At 37.6% G+C, this 25,949-nt stretch overlaps 1 protein-coding gene across 2 annotated transcripts in view; it reads left to right on the top strand.

Moving 5' to 3' along the window:
* HYCC1 (hyccin PI4KA lipid kinase complex subunit 1) overlaps positions 1 to 4,923 on the top strand; it is a 73,521-nt gene extending 68,598 nt beyond the window's left edge. For both annotated transcript variants that reach the window (XM_055272463.2, XM_055272464.2), the window contains exon 11: positions 123 to 4,923. In XM_055272463.2, the coding sequence (XP_055128438.1) occupies positions 123 to 697 (575 nt within the window). In that variant the 3' untranslated portion in view covers positions 698 to 4,923. The remainder of the gene's footprint in view (positions 1 to 122) is intronic.
* Positions 4,924 to 25,949: the final 21,026 nt, after the last annotated feature.

Consider the following 25,949-nt stretch of genomic DNA (forward strand, 5'->3'; position numbering starts at 1 on the left):
GTTGCTTTATAAATTATGCTAAAGCTTAATTTATTTAAAGTGTAACTGATTTGGTGTTAATCATTTAAAAAGATTGCTTAAAATACTTAATGTTAATTAATCTTTGTCATTTCTTTGTTTAGGAAATACAGAATTAACAGGTCAAGAAGAACTGATGGAGATATCTGAAGTTGACGAGGGATTTTATTCCAGGGCTGCGTCTAGTACCAGCCAGTCGGGTTTATCAAACAGTAGTCACAATTGTAGTAACAAGACAAGTATAGGAAAGAACCACAGACGGTCAGGAGGAAGCAAAACTGGAGGAAAAGAAAAAGAAACTACAGGGGAATCTTGCAAAGATCACTTTGCTCGAAAACAAACTCAGAGAGCCCAAAGTGAGAATCTTGAGCTTCTCTCTTTGAAGAGACTTACTTTAACAACCAGCCAATCCCTACCTAAGCCTAGTAGCCATGGTTTGGCTAAGACCGCAGCGACTGTATTTAGTAAATCCTTTGAACAAGTCAGTGGTGTCACAGTCCCACATAACCCATCATCTGCTGTTGGTTGTGGGGCTGGGACAGATGCCAATAGGTTTTCCGCTTGTAGTCTCCAAGAAGAAAAGCTTATTTACGTTTCAGAAAGAACTGAACTTCCAATGAAGCATCAATCAGGTCAGCAGAGACCTCCTAGTATTAGCATTACTCTGTCCACAGATTAATTAGTAACATATTTTTCTCCCATAACCCAGTGAACCTGGAAATACAACTTTGCTTCTTTATGAAAGTACCCTGGGTCTTTCATCCATATTCTTGACAGGAGCCCTGATGTCTTAAATTCTGAAGGCTCCCCTGACTTTATGAAGGGAAGATTGTCTAGGTTGCAGTAAGTTGAAATATGGTTTTGTTATTTCTTGATTAAGATTTTTTCCCATTGGTTTGAGTCTTTTTTTTTTCCCTCCTCTTATTTGTTATTGTTGCCGTAAGATTGTCAGTGACAATAAATTTTGACAGGGTTGTCTAATCAAGCTGGTTATGTCTCATGTGAGGTTGTAAGGTGGTTTTTCTTGTTTTGGTTTGGTTTGGTTTTTTAATAGCTCCTATTCTGGTGGCTGTGTGTTTGGCCTTCAGAGTCAAAGGGAGTCTCCATGTATGGGAACTGTTTTATAGAGGATGGGGCAGAGGCACAACTCCAGGAATTCTCCAACTCCTGGTCAGGAAGCCAATCTGAAAAACAGGCGTGTGGAAACACAAAAATGATATGTATGAAAAGCAGCTGATGAAAATATTTGTAAGCAGATCATCTTTATGATTAGAACAATTTGCTCAAAGTCCTGGAAAATGCGTGGTAACCTAGTACCTAGGATATTGTATGATTCCAGGGGATGGGTAGAGGCATTTCTGTTGTAATCTTTGAAACATTTTTGTATCAAAAATCAGATTGCTGGTAGGTGTGTTGTTTTGAAGTGTTTGATCTGGATTTAGCATGTGAAGATCCCTTTCAATTATTAAGGTATAATAGGCCGTAAAGCTGATTTACCCTACTGCTGGACTTTGGAAATCCTAGTTAGTTTGGACTCCTGTAATTCAGAGCATATGTCATTGGAAGACTTCCTGGAAATCAGTGTAAATTTTGCAACACGGCTCTCAAGATGCCACTGTATAATATGGAATTGTTTGTCTGCAAATGCATTTTTCATCTATAAAATGTCATGAAAGAAAATAAAGATAGTGAAATATGGACAAAGGACATTTATATATTAACTAAAGTTGTTTATGTTTGTGTTCTTAAATTTAAAATACGAAAAAATGTCTTTCTTGTTAGTGAACAGGCCTATTTTAAATATCTTAGTATGATATCAAAAGAATAATCAATTTAGTTACCTCCCAACTAAAAAGTAAAAATAAAAATGACGATATGGCAGAAGTTGAAACAAACTTGTATGTATCTGTATGTGACCTCTAGATGGAAATAAAAGTTTGGTGTTTGCTAGCGGTGGTCCTTTTGGCTATGGTTGCGGTTCCCCTGTAAAGCAAGTGTACTTAAGTCATCATTCAGAGTGAGAGAGAGAAAGCAGGGCTGAGGCTGAGTCAGCTGACTGTTAAGGAAGGCCTAAGGAGCTGTCCAGTTCTTGGCTCATTTTCACTGTGACTACACAGCGGTTTCCTTCTTCATAGTCCCTCGCTGTAGTCACCAAGAGAGCATGCTAGTGTTTTCCTCTTGTACCTGCTTATGCAGAGCTCAGATAGATGAAAAATTTGTATGCTTTGAAGGCTGCCAAAGCATTTATACTCTGAACATAGTTTTGACTGCAACTGCTTTGGCTACCAGTTTAAACCGAATTCTTCAAAAAGCGTGAACTCGTTTTCATTCATCAGCCCTGTTTACAATGTGGATTTTGACATAAATGAATTTGATTTTTTTTTAGCTCCAGTAACATAATGGAATAAGATCTATTGCCATAAATTGTAGTTAAGAACTGTAAGGCAATCAGGCAGTGAAACTTGATATTGTATTAACTTAATAGGAACCCTGTGTACAATTTAAAATATTTGTAAAATGTCACTGTGAATTTACAGACGTCTTTTTGTCATTCTTTAACAATGAATTTCCCCTGTGCATAGTTATTAATGGTATTGGTATTATTAAAAACTAATTTGTAAGATTGGCATTTTAAGCAAGTTGAGGTGCTTAGGAAACATTGTAGAATAAGTTTGAGGAAATGTTAGCTGACACAGCTGAGAGATCAGATTTTCATGTTCTACCACTGTAATGGAACCTCATTTAGACCTCCCTAGACCTTTGCTAGCTGTGTAGTCTGTGGACCAGTAAGTAGGATTGGTGTTATCTGGTATCTTGTTAAAAATGCAGAATTTCGTGCCACTCTAGGTCTACTAAATTAGAATTTGCATTCTTAACAAGGTTCCCAAGTGATTTTTATGAGAAGAAAGTAACAGAGTGCAAACAAATTACTTGTCTAATATGTAGAATTCCCAGTGGTCTCACAGCCCTAGATCAAATGTGTCAGACACTAGATCATTATAATCTTCATTGGTTTTGACAGCTAATTAATTAGTTTAATAATATTGACATATGGCTTCTTAAGTATTTGAATTCTAAATTGCTAATGATCCTTATTTTTGCAGTAAAAAAGTAACACTTTATATTTTTCTTGTTAACTATAAATTGAATCAGAGCTGTAAATGCCTGACATTTTAAGTATGAAAAGGGGTGCCACCCTTTTATATACTGTACAACAAATTTGCATTTGTATATTCTTTTTAAAAAATCTCTGAAGGCTTACTCAGTGAAATGGTTCTGATTTTTTGCTTCAAATGATTTGCACTAATTCATTTTCTGGAGAGTGGAGTTATGTTAACAAGAAAATTCTTTTATAGTTCCTTTGATACTATTTCAAATAAGGATTACACATTGGAAGTTTTTATAGAAATTATGAAAATTGGATAATCTTAACTATGGTAACCATTGCTGTTATCCATACTACTTTCTCCCCACTTAACTTTCAAATTTGAAAGTTGGGGTAGCTTTTGTAGGTCACTTTCTTATAAAGATGCTGATGGTCACAGACCTCCTAAGTATCCAGAATAATATTTTTATCATGAGAAGGATTCCACACAAAATTGGGGTCTTGCACCCCATATTTCAGAGAATCTGAACAGAAATTGTGGCTTCATTGCACATTTTAAATCTCTATAGATTCTTGAAATCACCCAACCTCTCACATTTGAAAACCCAACGGCCTGGAGTATTCTGGTGGCACTGGAGCCAGCACTAGCTTTTTGGAATCCAAGTGGGGAGAGAAACAAAGTAGACTTTTCAAGGGACTGTCCCAGACTACCCAGGGCAAATGTCTTCCCTTCCCTTCCTGAAGCCACAGGAAAGCACCCTGGAGTCCTTTGTATACCATTATGGAAATTTTTAAGGCAAGCTCTCTAGACTTGAAGAGTTGGAATTCTCAGCATTTAAATGATGACTGAAGTTTGTTTTGAAAAAGCAATATTTCATTGCCCTTTTCAATTGTGAAGCAACTGCTCAGCAGATATTACTCATTTTTTTAAAAAGTTGAATTAAAGGGAAGTATATTTTTAAAACCAAAATAGATCAAAATGATCCCAGTTTTAAGGAATTTTGCCTATTTTGGAAGAATAAAACTAAAATGTTAAAACTTGAATTATGGAGAACAGATGTACTCTGAGACATAATTTTAAACAAATATTTAAAATAAGGCAGGTTAACGTTTGTGTTTAGGCACAATAAATCTATATTAAAGGGAAGCACATCAAGGAAATATATATATGTTGAATAATGTAACTGAAAAATATTTTTTAAAAACCACTTAAAAAGAAAAATAATTTGATGGGTACTTTAAGCATTGTAGATAGAAATTAATGTATAATAGTGTCTTCCCAGTCTTTGTATGAAAAATTAAAATTCTCTAGTCCTTTAATGAGCATGAATTTATACTTCTACATTTGTTGCTTAGTAAAATTGTACTCAGTACTTTGAGTTATTCAGATTTATGTTTAATATTGTTAAATTCTTCATCAGAGAGCATAAATATATTGTCTTCTATACTTTGTAACTTGTGCATGTCTAAAGAAACTAACAATGAACATTTTGGGAGATGTTTTTGTGTTTTTTTATAGTAGAGTTTTAGAGTACATTTGTCTTAATAGGAAGTTTTTACCATAAACCCAAGATTTTATTTCACGTATTGTTGCTTTCTCTTATATGGAACTTATTGTGTACCTCTTACCTTTATTTCTAATCATTTAGTGATACTAATCTTTTCATAGTAAATATATTTGTTTCTAATTGTATTCCTAGAGCTTACATTCCTAAAGAATAAACTATGACTTTGGATATTTTTATGTGTTCCCTCCCTTCTTAAGGCTATGGAAATAAACTGGAGTTTAGTTTTTTGAATTTTTGTATATTTGTGTAAATGTTCTCCATATGCAGTACTTTATACAACAAGTGTTGCCTCTTGTTTTATTGAAATAAAACTGAAAAAAATATTTTTTCCAGATCAGTTTACTCATTTAAAAAATTGTTATAAAAATTTGCAGAAGTTATAATCTGAAGGAAGAGAGTAAAGGAGGAAGACTTAGGTGAGTTGAGCCATTGAGAGCTTTTGGGGTAAGTGATAAGACAATGACCTCATTCCTGGCTTTGTGATTTACATGTCATACTGCTGAGGAGTATGACAGGTCCACTTGTATTCATCCAAAGATGAAGATGAGTTCTATGGGCCATGCACCAGGGGCGGATTATTTGTCATATCAGAAGCACAGGCATATTTAGGTAACATCACTTTGTCCTTCTAACTTTAGAATCTTTATTGCCATGTGTGGTGAGTAGTAGTCTCAACTACTCAGGAGGCTCACTCGAGCCCAGGAATTTGAGACCAGCCTGGGCAATATAACGAGATCTTATCTCTTGAAGCAGAAGAAGAAAAAGAAAGAGTCTATATCTCTTGAGTACACAGATTATATGCCCCTAGTACCTAGACAGGACTTTGTGCATGGTAGGTAGGTATCTAGACATTTAATGAATAAATGAGTTAGGTTGATGTTAGCTTTGGAAAACAATCAAGGATAAGTCTTCAGTGTTTTCTTTAACAGTACAATTTTAGAATTTTGTTTGTTGGCTTTAGGAAATCTCAGTGGCATTACATGAATTGCATTATAGTATGCACTTAGAAAAAAGAACTTATGGCTGGGCGTGGTGGCTCACGCCTGTAATCCCAGCCTTTTGGGAGGCCGAGGTGGGTGGATCACCGAAGTCAGGAGTTCAAGAGCAGCCTGACCAACATGGCGAAACCCCATCTCTACTAAAAATACAAAAATTAGCCGGGCATAGTGGCGGGCACCTGTAGTCCCAGCTACTCAGGAGGCTGAGGCAGGGGAATCACTTGAATCTGCGAGGCGGAGGCTGCAGTGAGCCGAGAGCGTGCCACTGTACTCCAGCCTGGGCAACAGAGTGAGACTCTATCTCAAAAAAAAAAAAAAAAAAAAAAAAAGGAAACAAGAACCTATTAGACACTTGAAAAATTCCTGGCTTGTAGTTGATTATATGTTTGGTTAATTCCATTTCATCTAAAGAACTAAGTAATTTAGGAAATGTGTTCTTAACTACTCTTAGAAGGGTACTTGTAGAGAACCAGAGTGGTGATTTTGTAAGCAGTATTTTGTCCTAGACAATATGCACTCTTCCAGTAACTCCAGTAGTCCACATAGTTGACTCACCTCCTACAACCCGACTTTGTTAATATCAAGATAACTGTTTTATAATTGTAGAGAAAGATTTTTTACAACCAGTTGTAGTTGTTTTATTATTTTCTTTGCATTATGTTATTGTGATACTAGTGATAGCTAATATGTATAATTAAAATGATCATCTTATCCTCGAAATCATCCTATAAACTGCATAGAATCCCCATTTTACAGAAGAGGAAACTGAAGCTCTCAATAGGGTAGAGGACTTGGCTAAGGTCACCTAGCTGCTGAGTGGCAAAACTCGGCCTTGAACACAGGTCTTAGGATTCTCACTTTTTTATCGCTTGGTAAAAGAAGATACTAATTAAATCCTACCTAATGGAGATGTATTTAAAATTCACTCACCCCATCTGTCTTACAGGTGATAGTTTTAAGGTAAGATAAAATCAAAGTGTTCTAAAACTAAATCGTAATACATTTTACAGAATTAGAGATAATTGTGTTTTAGTGGTCAAACAATGCTCGTTATTCTGTTAGTAAAAGCATGGTAAAATGCAAATTAAAATAAGTTTTCTGTCTTTTTTTTTCCTGTCAGATTGATAAAGATGAAAAAGATCGATTCTAGTATTGACATTGGTATGGGGAAATCATTAGTCACTGAGATGATTAGCAGGACTGTAGATTGGTACAAATAAATTGGTGGGCAGTTCAACAGGATCTATCAGACTTAAAGTGTACCTTATACCCTCTGAAGCAGCCATCCTACTCTTCTGTATTTATTCCATTCTCTGTATTCTACTGAAAATTTAGCACAAATGCATAAACATAAGCATGCAAGGTATTCATTGCAGTATTGCTTGTAATAGCAAAAACAAGCCAGCAAATCTAAATGTCTATTAATAGGGGAATAGATAAATTATGGTACATACATACAGTGGAATATAATGTAGCCATTAAAAAGAATGCAGATCTGTATGTGATGATTTACATTGATTATACAGTGTATGATCCCACTTGCATTATAAATGTGTGCAGTCATATGAGTGTGTGTATATGTATAATACACACTTATGTTTGCTAGTATGGGGGAGGAGAGCATTGTTTCTCAAAGTGTGGTCTAAAGACAGCCTGCATTAGGAAATTTTTTTTTTTAAACGGGGATTCCTGGGCTTTGTGCTAATTTCCCTGAATCAGAATCACTGTGAGTGAAGCATGGAAACCTGTATTTCTAACAGGTTCCTCAGTTGATGGCTTATACAAATGTAAAATATGGTCTAGTAGCTGACAGCAATGAATTGGATATCTGGTAGTGGATTGTAGTTAGAAAGGGCAAACTTCTTGAAGAGATCTTGTATTTTAAATGAGGCCTACCTAAGATAAAGCCAGTTGATTAACATTATCAACATAGAACTGTTAATGAAGGTGAATTGGCCTGACGTAGAAAAATGATTCTACCGTACAAGAGTACACACCAATTAAATGAGCAAGCCTTTTAAAAAATCGTTGTTGAACTTCCCAAATATCAGATGACTTGTTAATAAAGCACAAGTAAATAATAGGACTTTTTGTGGTAAGAGAAAGTGCCACCTTGATTTGATTGTGTGTCAGAACCAGAAAGTAAGATTATTTGTAGGGCTTTGGGATCTATGCTCAAATGGTTTAAGGTATGTCTGTCAAGGCAGGGAACTGATTGGGATTAGCAAAGTTGATAGTTCAGAATTAGTGGATACAGCAAGCAAGGTTCTTGAAGATTCCTGAAAAGTCAACTGTCGTTTGAGAAACAAGCTGTTTGCTCAGGTGAGCAGGGCTTCACCTGTAGGAATTGTCTTCAACCTTAGGAATTTCCTCTACGAACAACAACAACAACAACAAAATAGGGATTGTTCTTGTTTTTATTTGCTTTGTTTTGTTTCTAATCTTATCTTTCCTGGGCAAAGATTTCCTGGAATAAACAACTAAGTTATGTTGACATACATGGGCTACAGTCTTATCCAAGCTGTATTGACACTGATGGATTCAGTTTGTTTTTCTTAGCTGTCTCTATTCAAAGACTATAAGTCAATATTATGTATATAGCAATTGACAGGTCATAAGTGCGGCATGCTAACTGATTGTACCACTGGAGCTCCAACAATTGATGTATCTTTGGTGACGTCTTAGTGTTCTGCTGAAGATCACAAAGATTTCTTCTGAAGCTTCTTGACCTCTATAACACTTGGTTCACACTTGTTAAGTGTTCTAATATAATCCACATCACATTGTGCTGTGACTTATCTTTCTCATATCTGTCTCCCCCACTAGACCACAGCCCTGTGGGAATATAATATAACTAATACATAATGGTGAATAAAGATTTGTTTTACTAGATAGAATATAAATCGAATCCGGGAAATCGGTGGCAGCATAGGAGAGACTGTGTTGCTTCTCTTCCATTCAGTAGAAGTCTTTGAAACTCCTTTTATTCTCTAATATTCTTCATGGAGATGAAAATGAAGGTTGTAAAGCTTTACTTTGATTATTTTAAGCATGCCTGCATGAAAGTGTTTTGAGAAGTAAATTATGCATCGTGTTTCTCTTTAGTTAGAGTATGAATGGTGTGAAGAATTTTCTGGGCTAATGTTTGACATTTATTTTTCATTCCTGTAGATTTGCGGTGAATATGAATGGTATCTGGACTAATCAGAAAACAATGTAGGAAAGGCCTAACTTCAACACTGACTTCTTGCTCCTTGTCTCACTTGCTTCCTTTTGTAGAAACTACAAGTATATTTAACTTTTGTATCCTAGATCCACTACTACTTACTGAAAGCCTATCATGCATTTATCTTTAAACTTTTACTCTCTTCATTTAGCCAACATATTTCTACTTCTGTGTTGCCTGCTGTGCTGTGTAATTTTCTACAAACATTTTCACCTCCAAATCCCTTGAAATGAAACCCTCTGGAAGAGCATCACCACCTTTTCTTCTTCTATTCTAATCCCCTCTAGTTTCCCCTCTAGTTTAAGACTTTTGTTCCAATATTTATTCTTTCCTTAAGCCTTTAAATTCATTTATATCCACCAAGTTGAATTTGATGAGACAGGATATGTTTGAAAGAAGGACAAACCAAACAAGCAAGCAAACCCGTGAATACTTGTACAATAGGACATAATATACATTTCCCAGTTCCCTGAAGGGGGTAAAATTGAGACTGGTTATACAAGCAGTATTGCACAGCATGCTGATGCTAGCTAGACGTAGCCTACAGTGTTTTAGCTTCACTCAAAGATGGTTCTGGAGGACAGTGAGGAAATGAACTTTTTCCAGGGAGAATAAATATGAGCAGTATTTCTAGTCTGCTTTGCACTGAAAGTGAGCCATCCCAAGATACAGATCTACACCGTTTATACCTGGCCAGGTGGTTGGAAACACGGATGTAATAAGATTGGAGGTTGAGTGATGAAAATTGGGAGCTAAACATATTGGACTTCTTAAAATAGGCTTAGATAACAAGAATAATTGTTTCCTACAGACATATTAAACAAAGGCCCTATGGTGAAGGAGGTGTTAAATAATCAGATGGTCAAGATGACTTTGAGGATATCAGTAAATCTCTTTGGTATTCCAGCCTTTGTTCAACCAGTTTATGAGCAAAGTGGCTATACTGGAAGGATAGGGCTACACACGATCTTCAACAATACAGGCCTCCTTTCATCAAGGCTGTCCTTCTTACTGCCAGGAGCCAAACTGGCCAGCAGCAGTGACCATCCTAAGATACAACATCTGAGGGTGACCAGATAGTTAGTGGCAGATTGATTATATCAAATATTTTCTTTCATGGAGAGACAACTATTTGTCCTCATGGAATAGACCCTTACTCTGGATCTGGGTTTAAGTTTGCCTTCCCTAAGCACCATGCTTGTGTGTGTGCAATAATGAGCTTCCTGTTCACCATTATGATTTTCCCCAAAATATTGCTTCTAAGAAACATTTTACAATGTAATAAGTGAGGTAGAGGTAGAATTACACTTTCAGTCATGGGAAACTAGGTAATTAACATCAAAATTTCCATTGGCACCTAGATAATCCAGCAAAAACTCTAAAACCTGAAAATCTAGGCCAGGCACCGTGGCTCATGCCTGTAATCCCAGCACTTTGGGAAGCCAAGATGGGTGGATCACCTAAAGTCAGAAATTGAAGACCAGCTGGCCAACATGGTGAAAGCCCGTCTCTACTAAAAATACAAAAAAATTAACCAGGCCTAGTAGCACATGCCTGTAATCCCAGCTACTCAGGAGGCTGCGGCAGGAGAATCACTTGAACCTGAGAAGTGGAGGTTGCGGTGAGCCGAGATAGCACCACTGCACTCCAGCCTGGGCAACAGAGGAAGATTCTGTCTCTAAATAAATAAACATGAAAATCTAGAGAGGCAAGCAATAAGGCAAGCATTGGCACAACTTCTTTCCTGGAGGTATTGGCTGATTCTAGAAGAAGCATTTAAGGGGATAAGCAGTGCTTCTTACTGCTCCAGGATATTAGGAGGACAAAAACTGAATACCAGTGCCTGCCAAGTCATAAAAGAGGGCTTAGGAAATTCCCATGCTTTGGGCTGGGACCCAAAAAAGCTCCACCATAGGAGTAAGAGTGAATTGAAAGTGCATCAACTCTCTCCCATACACAGGGAATTCAGCACGGATTCAAACCATCCCAATTCCTGAAATCAGATTAAAAATAATCCCCTAAATGCTTGGTAATAAACAAATGCTCCATGGAGGTGGAAAAAAACCCATCATCTTAAGCCTCAAGTTCTACAATTTTTCAAATACCGTCTTCACAAGAGAAAAGAAAAATAACCAGACACTTCTATGGCAGAGCAACACTCATTGAGAACAACAAGCAGCTTTGGATAAAATTGCTTAAAACCTCTGTTTGAAGCCATTGAAGAACTTTCAGCTAAACAGGACTCTAGAAGACAAAATGCCAGAGAGAAGTTGTGCAGAAAACAGGCTGAGATGCTATCCTTAGCCCTGATTTTAAAGCTGGGCTTTGGCTAGTGTCTGGGAACTTGGATTACCGGAATGTTCCCACCATTCCCTAACTGATAAGGGGGTTTTCTCTTTGTAAACTATATAAACAACATAGTTTATGCTGAATTCCTGCTTTCCTTCTAGGAGTCTGGAATTATGATTTGTGCTAGGCAGAGGGTGCGTCTGTCACTAGCTTCCAATACAAACTTTGGGCAGTAAGACTCTAACGAGCATCCCTGGCAGACAACATTTCACACCTGTTGTCACAATTCAGTACTGAAGTAATTAATCACAGCCTGTGTGATTCCACAGGCAAAGGATTCTTGGAAGCTTGTGTCAGGTTTCCTCTAGACTTCACCCCATGTCGTTTTCCCCTTTGCTGATTTTGCTTTGTAGTACTTTGCTCTAATAAATCATAGCCATGAGTATGACTGTATGCTGAGCCTTGTGAGTGCTTCTGTTGAATCACTGAAGCTGGGGTGCTGGTGTGGTCTTGGGGACTCCCAGTACAGAAATATTTTAACAGAGAAGTGAGCAGACATTCTGTAGCTACTTCTTCCTTTGTGGAATTTGCCAATTCTGGGTAAAAGGCCCAAGAAGAGAGTTACTGCTAAGAATCAGAGAAGCAAACAAGTTATGGAAACCGCACAGGACTGGAGAAACAAAAAGAACAGGGCCTTTAAACCAGTCAGCACTTGGGAGAGCAGAGATCCTAGTAAGACAGGAAGTTCAGAGAAGTGAGCCTGGCACTTTCCTTGTTTTCCTCTTGAGTATTTGCTGAATTCTTGTATTGCTCAGAGAGGAAAAAAAAAAAAAAAAAAAAAGGCAGAAACTTGCTGAAAGCCAGAAAAAAGATTTTTAGTTTTTTTGCGTCATGGCATTGAGAGATAAAAATGTTATTTCAGGACCCTTCAAGAGGGAAAGCCCCTAGTACATATCCCAGGATCTCATTTAAGAACTCTGTAGAGATACAAACAGGAGAATCAGAGTAAATTATACCTTATAAAAATCGTAACTTAGCTTCAAGTCAACTGAATGATTGATTGAATTAATGCGGTCTGCCTGCCACCACTCTATCTTCCCACCAGGAATATATCATGCAGATACTATAAAATGTATCAAACCTAATAGCTAACATTGTGTCAAAAATTACAAAGAATGTTAAAAATCTGAACTATGAGGGAAAAGGCAATAAAAACATCCACAGGTGACCCAGTTATTAGTGTTATCAGGGACAGACTTAAAAAATAGCTTTGATTAATGAGTAAAGATGGAGAATTTCATGAGAATCAGAATCTATTTTAAAAATCCAAAATTCTAGAATTGATGCAAAACATATCTATGCATATTGAAGAATGGATTAATCAAAAGAAAGAGATTGTCAGACTGGATTTTTTTTTCAAAAGATCAAACTATCTGGTGATTACAAGAGACATGCCTTGGATTCAAAGACACAAATAGGTTTAAAATAAAAGGATCCAAAGTGCTATACCATGCAAACAGCAACCATGTAAGAGAGTCAGAATGGCTACACTAATATCAGACCATTAGACTTTAAATCAAACAAACAAAAAATGTTGTTAGAGATAAAGAGAGAAATTTTATAATGATGAAAAGGTCAACTATCACAAAAATATAACAATTATGAACATGCATGCACCTAACCCCAAAATACATGAAGCAAAAATTAACAGAATTGAAGGGAGAAACAGACAATTTGGTAGCAGTTGGAGATTTCAATACTTTACTTTCAGTAATGGATCAATACCTAGGTAGAAGATAAAGATTTATCCCAATAATTCAAGGTTGATGAATTAGCTTCCTAGAACTGTTGTAACAAAACACCACAAACTGTATGACTTAATACAAGAGAATTTATTCTCTCATGGTTCTGAAGGCTGTGTGAAATCAAGGTGTCAGCAGGAAAATATCCCCTTGGAAGGCTCTAAAAAATCTTTTCTTGCTACTTCCTAACTTCTGGTGGCTCCTGGCAGGTCTTGGCTTGTAGCTGCATCACTCCAGTCTCTACTTCTGTTGTCACAGGGCTTTCTTTCCTGTGTATTTTCCTATGACCTTTTTATAAGAACACCAGTTATTGGATTTAGGGTTCCAATAATCCACTGTGACTCCAACTTAGCTAATTACATCTGCAAAGATTCTATTTCCAAATAAGGTGAAATTCTGAGGTTTTAGGCCAATGTGTTTTAGGGGGTCATCATTCAATCCCATACAGTCGTCCCTGTGGCTCCCCAAAATTCACATTCATCCCACATGCAAAATACATTTACCCAATCTCAGCATCCTCCAAAGTCTTAGCCCATTCCAGCATCACTTATAAGTTCAAAATCTCATCTAAATATCATCAACTAAAAAAGTCTTAAGTCTCATTATCAAAATTAGGTATTGGTGAGAATCTTGGTGTGGTTCATCCTGGGGAAAATTTCTCATCTGTGGACCTGTGAAACCAGAAAATAAGGTATCTGCTTCCAAAATACAATGGTGGGACAAACATAAGACAGATATTTCTAATCAAAAAGGGAGAAATTTTAAGGAATAAAGGGGCCTCTGATACCCAACAGGTTTCCTGATTCCATTAAGATTCAAGATCTAAGAATAATTCTCTGTGACTTGATGCTCCATCTTCTGGGTTGCAGCAATAATGACCCCATCTACTGCATCCATGGCTCAGTCCTTGAAGCCAGCCTTCTTTCATTTTACCCCATCTTTACCCCTTTTAGTACAGGCTGGCAGTGTTCCTACTGGCACAAAATCCTCAAAAACCTGTCTGTTTCCTATGCAGCTCGTGGGCATTCAAGCCATTAGACAAGGGGGTCTTGCATAGATTTGCTTCCAGATAACTCCATCTCTATTTGTGGCTTCTGATAAGATGGTTGATTATATCTGTAAGTCACATATCTCATCAACAAACTTTTGTCCACCATGCCTTTGGTGTTCTCTCCAGACCATATTTTCTCATCTTTTGCTATCTAGATAGGCTGAGAATTTTTTCAGGCAGCAAATGCTGGTTCCTTTCACATAATAGTTCCCTTCTCAATTTATCTCACACCTCTTGCATTTTACTATAAGAAGCAAGGAGAAATAAGATCACATCTTCCACACTTTGCTTGCAAATGTTCTCCACTAAATCTCCAAGTTTATATCTCACAATTTTTACGTTCCATCCAAATCTAGAACACAGTTCAGCCAACTCTACTGCCACTTTATAACAGTAATCACCTTTCCTCCAGTTTTTCAATCATGTGTTTCAATTCCTTCTGACCTCACCAGAAGCATCTTCAATGTTCAAATTTTTACCATCAGTCTAATCATGATGACATATGTGTTATCTAAAATGATAGAAGCTCTACTATTTTCTTTTCCATCTGAGCCCTCACCAAAATCACCTTTAACACCCGTATTTCCACCAGCAAACTTTTTAAAGCAATTTAGGTTTTCTATCATGTATCTCAAAATTCTTTCAGCCTCTACCCATTAACCAATTCCAAAGTCACTTCCACAATTTCAGATATTTGTTATGGCAGCACCCCATGCCCTGGTACTAAAATCTATATTAATTTCCTATGGCTACTGTAACAAATTACCTCAAACTGTGTGGCTTAAAACAACAGAAATTTATTCTCTCACAGTTCTGGAGGCTAAAAGCCTGAATTCAAGGCCTGTGCTCCCTTTGAAGGGTCTAGGAGTGTCACCACTTCTAGTGGTGGCAGGCTGGTTTTATTTTTTTGGTTTTTTTCTTTTTTTGGCATTCCTTGTCTTCTAGCTGCCTCATTCCATTCTGTCTCTGTCATTAGATGGCCTTCTTTCCTGTGTGTCTTCATGTGGCCTTAAAAGGGTACTAGTCATTGGATTTGGCGCTTATCTTAATCCTATATGACTTCATCCTAATTTCATTTGCAGAGACACTATTTCCAGGTAAGATTATATTCTGAGATTCCATCTTTCACGTTATGATGCAAACTGTGGGTTTATCTCACATGTTCTTTATCAGAATGAGGAGGTTGCTCGATATTTTTAGTTTGTTCAGTGTTTTTAAAATCATCATGAATGAATGCTGAATTTTGTCAAATGTTTTCTCTGTAAGTATTGAGATGAACATGTAGATTTTGTTATTTATTCTGTTAACATGGGGTAGTACATTAATTTATTTTTTGAATGATAAACCAACCTTGCATTCCTGGAGTGAAGCCCACTTGGTAATGGTGTAAAATTCTTTACACCATAAAAATTCTTTTTATGTTTCTTTGATTATCTGATTTGCTAGTATTTTGTTGAGGAGTGTTACATCTCTACTCATGGGGAATATTACTGTGTATTTTTATTTTCTTATGATATTTTTTCTGGCCTTGTGTCAGGGTAACAGTGGCTTCAAATAATGAGTTCCCCCCTCTTCTATTTTTTGGAAGAAATTGTGGGGTATTGTTATGAATTATTCTTTAAATGTTTGGCAGAATTCACCAGGGAAACCACTAGGCCTTCAACCACAGTATTTTCTTTGTGCAAAGTTTTTATTGATTACTAGTTTATCTCTTTACTTTTATAGATCTGTTCTGATTTTCTATTTCTTTTCTTCTTTCTTTTCTTTCTTTTTTTTTTTTACTTTGTTTCTAATTCTTTTTTTATTATTATACTTTACGTTTTAGGGTACATGTGCACAACATGCAGGTTTGTTACATATGTATACATGTGCCATGTTGGTGTGCTGCACCCATTAACTCGTCATTTAGCATTAGGTATATCTCCTAATGCTATCCCTTCCCCCTCCTCCAACCCCACAACAGTCCCCGGTGTGTGACGTTCCCCTTCCTGTGTCCATGTGTTCTCATTGTTCAATTCCCACCTATGAATGAGAACAAGCGGTGTTTGGTTTTTTGTCCTTGCGATAGTTTGCTGAGAATGATGGTTTCCAGCTTCATCCATGTCCCTACAAAGGACATGAACTCATCATTTTTTATGGCTGCATAGTATTCCATGGTGTATATCTGCCACATTTTCTTAATCCAGTCTATCATTGTTGGATATTTGGGTTGGTTCCAAGTCTTTGCTATTGTGAATAGTGCCACAATAAACATATGTGTGCATGTGTCTTTATAGCAGCATGATTTATAATCCTTTGGGTATATACCCAGTAATGGGATGGCTGGGTCAAATGGTATTTCTAGTTCTAGATCCCTGAGGAATTGCCACACTGACTTCCACAATGGTTGAACTAGTTTACAGTCCCACCAACAGTGTAAAAGTGTTCCCATTTCTCCACATCCTCTCCAGCACCTGTTGTTTCCTGACTTTTTAATGATTGCCATTCTAACTGGTGTGAGATGGTATCTCATTGTGGTTTTGATTTGCATTTCTCTGATGGCCAGTGATGATGAGCATTTTTTCATGTGTTTTTTGGCTGCATAAATGTCTTCTTTTGAGAAGTGTCTGTTCACGTCCTTCGCCCACTTTTTGATGGGGTTTTTTTTTTTTTTCTTGTAAATTTGTTTGGGTTCATTGTAGGTTCTGGATATTAGCCCTTTGTCAGATGAGTAGGTTGCAAAAATTTTCTCCCATTCTGTAGGTTGCCTGTTCACTCTGATGGCAGTTTCTTTTGCTGTGCAGAAGCTCTTTAGTTTAATTAGATCCCATTTGTCAATTTTGGCTTTTGTTGCCATTGCTTTTGGTGTTTTAGACATGAAGTCCTTGCCCATGCCTATGTCCTGAATGGTATTGCCCAGGTTTTCTTCTAGGGTTTTTATGGTTTTAGGTCTGACATGTAAGTCTTTAATCCATCTTGACTTAATTTTTGTATAAGGTATAAGGAAGGGATCCAGTTTCAGCTTTCTACATATGGCTAGCCAGTTTTCCCAGCACCATGTATTAAATAGGGAATCCTTTCCCCACTGCTTGTTTTTGTCAGGTTTGTCAAAGATCAGATAGTTGTAGATATGCGGCATCATTTCTGAGGGCTCTGTTCTGTTCCATTGGTCTATATCTCTGTTTTGGTACCAGTACCATGCTGTTTTGGTTACTGTAGCCTTGTAGTACAGTTTGAAGTCAGGTAGCGTGATGCCTCCAGCTTTGTTCTTTTGGCTTAGGATTGACTTGGCGATGTGGGCTCTTTTTTGGTTCCATATGAACTTTAAAGTAGTTTTTTCCAATTCTGTGAAGAAAGTCATTGGTAGCTTGATGGGGATGGCATTGAATCTATAAATTATCTTGGGTAGTATGGCCATTTTCACGATATTGATTCTTCCTACCCATGAGCATGGAATGTTCTTCCAATTGTTTGTATCCTCTTTTATTTCATCGAGCAGTGGTTTGTAGTTCTCCTTGAAGATTTCCTTCACATCCTTTGTAAATTGGATTCCTAGGTATTTTATTCTCTTTGAAGCAATTATGAATGGGAGTTCACTCGTGATTTGGCTCTCTGTTTGTCTGTTATTAGTGTATAAGAATGCTTGTGATTTTTGCACATTGATTTTGTATCCTGAGACTTTGCTGAAGTTGCTTATCAGCTTAAGGAGATTCTGGGCTGAGACAATGGGGTTTTCTAGATATACAATCATGTCATCTGCAAACAGGGACAATTTGACTTCCTTTTTTCCTAATTGAATACCCTTTATTTCCTTCTCCTGCCTAATTGCCCTGGCCAGAACTTCCAGCACTATGTTGAATAGGAGTGGTGAGAGAGGGCATCCCTGTCTTGTGCCAGTTTTCAAAGGGAATGCGTCCAGTTTTTGTCCATTCAGTATGATATTGGCTGTGGGTTTGTCATAGACAGCTCTTATTATTTTGAGATACGTCCCATCAATACCTAATTTATTGAGGGGTTTTAGCATGAAGGTTGTTGAATTTTGTCAAAGGCCTTTTCTGCATCTGTCGAGATAATCATGTGGTTTTTGTCTTTGTTTCCCTTTATATGCTGGATTATGTTTATTGATTTGCATAGGTTGTACCAGCCTTGCATCCCAGGGATGAAGCCCACTTGATCATGGTGGATAAGCTTTTTGATGTGTTGCTGGATTCAGTTTGCCAGTATTTTATTGAGGATTTTTGCATCAATGTTCATCAAGGATATTGGTATAAAATTCTCTTTTTTTGTTGTGTCTCTGCCAGGGTTTGGTATCAGGATGATGCTGGCCTCACAAAATGAGTTAGGGAGGATTCCCTCTTTTTTCTATTGATTGGAATAATTTCAGAAGGAATGGTACCAGTTCCTCCTTGTACCTCTGGTAGAATTCGGCTGTGAATACATCTGGTCCTGGACTTTTTTTGGTTGGTAAGCTATTAATTATTGCCTCAATTTCAGAGCCTGTTATTGGTCTATTCAGAGATTCAACTTCTTCCTGGTTTAGTCTTGGGAGGGTGTATGTGTCAAACAATTTATCCATTTCTTCTAGATTTTCTAGTTCATTTGCATAGAGGTGTTTATAGTCTTCTCTGATGGTAATTTGTATTTCTGGGGGATCGGTGGTGATATCTCCTTTGTCATTTTTTATTGCGTCTATTTGATTCTTTTCTCTTTTCTTCTTTATTAGTCTTGCTAGCGGTCTATCAATTTTGTTGATCTTTTCAAAAAACCAGCTCCTGGATTCATTGATTTTTCGAAGGGTTTTTGTGTCTCTATTTCCTTCAGTTCTGCTCTGATCATAGTTATTTCTTGCCTTCTGCTAGCTTTTGAATGTGTTTGCTCTTACTTCTCTAGTTCTTTTAATTGTGATGTTAGGGTGTCAATTTTAGATCTTTTCTGCTTTCTCTTATGGGCATTTAGTGCTATAAATTTCCCTCTACACACTGCTTTGAAAGTGTCCCAGAGATTCTGGGGTGTTGTGTCTTTCTTCTCATTGGTTTCAAAGAACATCTTTATTTCTGCCTTCATTTCGTTATGTACCCCGTAGTCATTCAGGAGCAGGTTCTTCAGTTTCCATGTATTTGAGCGGTTTTGAGTGAGTTTCTTAATCCTGAGTTCTAGTTTGATTGCACTGTGGTCTGAGAGACAGTTTGTTATAATTTCTGTTCTTTTACATTTGCTGAGGAGAGCTTTACTTCCAACTATGTGGTCAATTTTGGAATAGGTGTGGTGTGGTGCTGAAAAGAATGTATATTCTGTTGATTTCGGGTGGAGAGTTCTGTAGATGTCTGTTAAGTCTGCCTGGTGCAGAGCTGAGTTCAATTTCTGGATATCCTTGTTAACTTTCTGTCTCGTTGATCTGTCTAATGTTGACAGTGGGGTGTTAAAGTCTCCCATTATTATTGTGTGGGAGTCTAAGTCTCTTTGTAGGTCACTCAGGACTTGCTTTATGAATCTGGGTGCTCCTGTATTGGGTGCATATATATTTAGGATAGTTAGCTCTTCTTGTTGAATTGATCCCTTTACCATTATGTAATGGCCTTCTTTGTCTCTTTTGATCTTTGTTGGTTTAAAGTCTGTTTTATCCAAGACTAGGATTGCAACCCCTGCCTTTTTTTGTTTTCCATTTGCTTGGTAGATCTTCTTCCATCCCTCTATTTTGAGCCTATGTGTGTCTCTGCATGTGAGATGGGTTTCCTGAACACAGAACACTGATGGGTCTTGACTCTTTATCCAATTTGCCAGTCTGTGTCTTTTAATTGGAGCATTTAGCCCGTTTACATTTAAGGTTAATATTGTTATGTGTGAATTTGATCCCGTCATTATGATGTTAGCTGGTTATTTTGCTCGTTATTTGATGCAGTTTCTTCCTAGCCTTGATGGTCTTTACAATTTGCCATGTTTCTGCAGTGGCTGGTACCGGTTGTTCCTTTCCATGTTTAGTGCTTCCTTCAGGAGCTCTTTTTATTTTATTTTATTTTATTATTATTATTTTTTTCATTTTTTTTTTTTGAGATGGGGTCTTGCTCTGTCACCCAGGCTGGAGTGCAGTGGCGCAGGAGCTCTTTTAGGGCAGGCCTGCTGGTGACAAAATCTGTCAGCATTTGCTTGTCTGTAAAGTATTTTATTTCTCCTTCACTTATGAGGCTTAGTTTGGCTGGACAGGAAATTCTGGGTTGAAAATTCTTTTCTTTAAGAATGTTGAATATTGGCCCCCACTCTCTTCTGGCTCATAGAGTTTCCACCGAGAGATCAGCTGTTAGTCTGATGGGCTTCCCTTTGTGGGTAACCCGACCTTTCTTTCTGGCTGCCCTTAACATTTTTTCCTTCATTTCAACTTTGGTGAATCTGGCAATTATGTGTCTTGGAGTTGCTCTTCTCGAGGAGTATCTTTGTGGCATTCTGTGTATTTCCTGAATTTGAATGTGGGCCTGCCTTGCTAGATTGGGGAAGTTCTCCTAGATAATATCCTGCAGAGTGTTTTCCAACTTGGTTCCATTCTCCCCGTCACTTTCAGGTACACCAATTAGACGTAGATTTGGTCTTTTCACATAGTCCCATATTTCTTGGAGGCTTTGTTCATTTCTTTTCATTCTTTTTTCTCTAAACTTCTCTTCATGCTTCATTTCATTCATTTCGTCTTCCATTGCTGTTACCCTTTCTTCCAGTTGATCGCATCAGTTACTGAGGCTTGTGCATTCGTCACATAGTTCTTGTGCCATGGTTTTCAGCTCCTTCAGGTCCTTTAAGGACTTTTCTGCATTGGTTATTCTAGTTATCCATTTGTCTAATTTTTTTTTCAAAATTTTTAACTTCTTTGCCATTGTTTCGAACTTCCTCCTTTAGCTCGGAGTAGTTTGATCTTCTGAAGCCTTCCTCTCTCCAGTCATCAAAGTCATTCTCCGTCCAGCTTTGATCCATTGCTGGTGAAGAGCTGCATTCCTTTGGAGGAGGAGAGGTGCTCTGATTTTGAGTTTCCGATTTTTCTGCTCTTTTTTTTCCCCATCTTTATGGTTTTATCTACCTTTGGTCTTTGATAATGGTGACATACAGATGGGTTTTTGGTGTGGATGTCCTTTCTGTTTGTTAGTTTTCCTTCTAACAGACAGGACCCTCAGCTGCAGGTCTGTTGGAGTTTGCTGGAGGTCCACTCCAGACCCTGTTTTCCTGGTATCAGCAGCGGTGGCTGCAGAACAGCAGATATTGGTGACCCGCAAATGCTGCTGCCTGATCATTCCTCTGGAAGTTTTGTCTCAGAGGAGTACCTGGCCGTGTAAGGTGTCAGTCCACCCCTACTGGGGATGCCTCCCAGTTAGGCTACTCAGGAGTCAGGGACCCACTTGAGGAGGCAGTCTGCCCATTCTCAGATCTCAAGCTGCGTGCTGGGAGAACCACTACTCTCTTCAAAGCTGTCAGACAGGGACATTTAAGTCTGCAGAGGTTATTGCTGTCTTTTGTTTGTCTGTGCCCTGCCCCCAGAAGTGGAGCCTACAGAGGCAGGCAGGCCTGCTTAAGCTGTGGTGGGCTCCACCCAGTTTGAGCTTCCCAGCTACTTTGTTTACCTACTCAAGCCTGAGCAATGGCGGGCACCCCTCCACGAGCCTCGCTGCTGCCTTGCAGTTTGATCTCAGACTGCTGTGCTAGCAATGAGTGAGCCTCCGTGGGCATAGGACCCTCCGAGCCAGGTGTGGGATATAATCTACTGGTGTGCAGTTTGTTAAGCCCATTGGAAAAGCGCAGTATTAGGGTGGGAGTGACCCAATTTTCCAGGTGCCGTCTGTCACCCCTTTCTTTGACTAGGAAAGGGAATTCCCTGACCCCTTGAGCTTCCCAGGTGAGGCGATGCCATGCCCTGCTTCGGCTCACACACAGTATGCTGCACCCACTCTCCTGCACCCACTGTCCGGCACTCCCCAGTGAGATGAACTTGGTACCTCAGTTGGAAATGCGGAAATCACCCGTCTTCTGCGTCGCTCACGCTGGGAGCTGTGGGCTGGAGCTCTTCCTATTTGGCCATCTTGGCTCCACCCCCTTTTTATTTTTATTTTTTTTGATACAGAGTCTCGCTCTGTCACCCAGGTTGGAGTGCAGTGGCATGATCTCCCTAACTGCAACTTTCACCCCCTGGGTTCAAGCAATTCTTGTGACTCAGCCTCCCAAGTAGCTGGGATTACAGGTGTGCACCACTGCACTGGCTAATTTTTGTTTTTTTGGTTGTTTTTTTTTTTTTTTTTCCATTAAAGTCAGGGTTTTGCCATGTTGGCCAGGCTGATCTTGAACTCCTGAGCTCAAGTGATCTGCCTGCCTGGGCCTTCCCAAGTGCTGTGATTACAGGCATGAACCACCATACCCAGCCTTCTATTTTTTTTTTAATCATTTTTGGTAGTTTGTACCTTCTAGTAATTTGTCCATTTCATCTAGGTTATCCAGTGTGTTGGCATACAGTTGTTTATAGTATTTCCATGTAATTATTTTATTTGATTCCTAAATTTCCTTTATTTTGTAAGGCCAGTTGTAATGCCCCCTATTTTACTTCTAATTTCTGCAACCTAAGTCTTGTCTTAATCTTATTCAGTCTAGCTAAAAGTTTGTCAATTTTACTGATTTTTTTGAAACATAAACTTCTTTTTTGTTTATTTTCTCTCATTTTTCTATTTGCTGTTTCTTTAATTTCTGCTCTAATTCTTACTATTTTCTTCCTCTTGCTTTGAGTTTAGTTCTTTTCTTTTTACAGTGTACTTAATATGGAAGATTAGGTTATTGATTTGAGATATTTCTTCTTTTTTAATGTAGGAAGTTACATCTATAAATTTCCCTCTAAGTACTGCTTTAGCCATGTCCAACAAGTTTGGGTATGTTGTATTTTCATTTTCACTCATCTAAAAGTATGAATTTACTTGTGCTTTCTTCTTTGACCCATTGGTTATTTAGCAGTATGTTGTTTTATTTTTACATATTTGTGAATTTCCCACATTTCTTTCTGATATTAATTTCTATTTTTATTCCTGTGTTTGGAGAGCATACTTTGTATTATGTATGTCCTTTTAAGTTTATTGTGACCTGTTTTATGACCTGACATATGATCTATTCCTGAGATGGTTTCATGCGCACTTAAGTATGTGTATTTTGTTGTTGTTGGGCGACGTGTTCTACCAATGTGTGTTAGGTCAAATTTGTGTGTAGTGCTCTTTAAGTCTTTGGTTTTCTTGTTGATCTTCTGCATAGTTGTTCTATCTATGATTGAAAGTGGAGTATTGAAATGTCTCACTATTATTGTTAAATTGTGTATTTCTTCTTTTAATTCTCTCATTTTTTACTTCACATGTTGAGGGGTTCTGTTGTTAGGTGTATATATATTTCTAATTGTTATAGCTTCCTGATGGGTTGACACTTTTATCATTATAAAATGTCCCTATTTATTTCTAGTGCTTTTTTTGTTTTAAAGTCTATTTTGTCTGATATTAGTATGGCCACTGTAGTTTTTTTATGTTTGCTGTTTGCATGACATATCTTTTCCCATACTTTTACTTTCAACATTTTTCTGTCTTTGAATCTAAAGTGTGTATTCTGTAGACAACATATACAGATGGTCCCTGATTTATAATGGTTCAACTTATGACTTTTTAACTTTACAATGGTGTGAAAGTGATATGAATTCAGTAGAAATCATACTTTGAACTTTGAAGTTTGATCTTTCCTTGGGCTAGCAATATGTAGTACAATACTCTCATGTGATGCCAGGCAGTGGCAGTAAGCTGCAGCTCCCTGTCAGCCATGCTAACATAAGTGGTCTGAGCATGTTCAAGGTGGGCTAAGCTAAGCTATGATGTAGTAGGCTGGATGTATTAAATGCATTTTTGATTTATAATATTTTCAGCTTATGATGAGTTTATCAGGACATAACCCTATCATAAATTGAGAGCATCTGTGGTTGGATCTTGCTTTTTATCCAATCTGACAATCCCTGTCTTTCAATTGGATCTTTTGATCATTTGCACTTAATATTATTCATAAAGTTAGATTATGTTTGCCATTTGATTTTTTGTTTTCCATGGGTCTCATGTCTTTTTTGTTCCTCTATTTTTCCTTTACTAATTTCTTTAAATGAATATTATCTAGAGTAACATTTTCAAACTCATTTAATGATTTTTTTTCACTGTAGGCTTTTGAGTTTTTCTTACTGTTTGCTCTAGAGCTTTCCTATACATATTAATCTATCAGAATCAGCTTCAGATTTATGTTGCAGTTAACCCTTGAGCAATGTGGAGTTGAACTGTGTGGATCTACTTGTACATGGATTTTTTTCAACCAAACTTGGCTTGAAGGTTTCTCAGTTGAATGTGAAACCTGTGTATATGGAGGGCTGACTTTTTGTATATGCAGGTTCTGCAAGGCTGACAGAATTTTTAAAATTCATGTTTTTAAAAATATGAATTTATGCTGCTATTATTTTTACCCATAATCCTCACTAAGTGAGTTCTATGGGATACATGGGTGTAGGGAGCAGTGTGGATCCAATCCCCTGTGTATACCAAGGGGCAACAGTAACTTAATTCCACTGAGATGTGGAAATGTTACTCCTCTTTCCCTTTTTTTGTGCTATTGCTGTTGTACGTACCAAATATTTATATTCTACAATCCCAAGAATGCATTGTTACAATTATGACTTTATGTAATTTTGTGTCTATTAAGGATGGAAAAAGAAAGAGGAGAAAGTATATATTTATGGTGTTTGCTATATTTAACTTCTTCTTTACCTTGATACTTTTTATTTGTTCTTGTGTGTTTGAGTTACCATCTGGTGTTATTTTCCTAGTCCAATATTTTGCCCCAAGTTGCTGCCTTGCAAAGTATTCATTTCTGTATGTTTTAGGCCTAAGAATACATACATATGTACATGCAAACATATATACATACACACACGTAGTTTTATATACTTGATTTGTAAATCAGCCAAGAGAAATGTGTTAGCTCATTTTTGCATTGCTATAAAGAAATACCTGAGGCTGGTTAATTTTAAAGACAAGAGGTTTAATTGGCTCACAGTTCTGCAGGCTGTACAGGTAGCATGGTGCCAGCATCTGTTTCTGGTGAGGCCTTAGGAAGCTTATAATCATGGCAGAAGGGAAACAGGGAGCTAGTGCATCACATGGCAAGAGAGGGAGCAAGAGAGAGGGTGGGGAGGTGCATACACTTTTAAGCAACCAGATCTCACGTGAACTAGCTGAGCAAGAACTCATCACCAAGGGGATGGTGCTAAGTCATGCAGGAGGGATCCACCCTCATGTTCTAGTCAGCTCTCACCAGGCCCCACCTCCAACACTGAGAATCACGTTTCAACACGAGATTTGTAGGGGACACACATTCAAACCATAACAAGAAGAAAGAAGAAGAAATATGCATTTATACCGGTATATATTTTTACCTTTACCCATACTTTTTGTTTTTTCATGTGGATTTACACTTTCATTTGAGTTTACTTGCTTTCAGCCTGAAGAACTCCCTTTGGTCTTTCTTGTAAAATATCTCTGCAAGCAATGACTTTTTTTGAGTTTTGTTTATTTGAGAATGTCTTTATTTCATCTTCATTTTTAAAAGATGTTTTTGCTAGATATAAGATTCAATGTTGACTGTTTTTCCTTTCAGCATTTCACATATGTTATTCTATTGCCTCTGGCCTTCATTGTTTCTGCAGAGAAGTCAAATACTAACCTTATTTGGGATCTCTTATATGTGATAAGATGTTTTTCTTTCCTGCTTTCAAGATTTTCTTTTCTTTTGTTCTTTTTATTTTTATTATTATTTTTTTAATACAGGTCTCACTCTGTCACTCAGGCTGGAGTGCAGTGGCAGAATCTTGGCTCACTGCAGCCTTG

The sequence above is a fragment of the Symphalangus syndactylus genome, chromosome 3, assembly GCF_028878055.3.
Source record: "Symphalangus syndactylus isolate Jambi chromosome 3, NHGRI_mSymSyn1-v2.1_pri, whole genome shotgun sequence".
Classification (NCBI taxonomy): Eukaryota; Metazoa; Chordata; class Mammalia; order Primates; family Hylobatidae; genus Symphalangus; species Symphalangus syndactylus.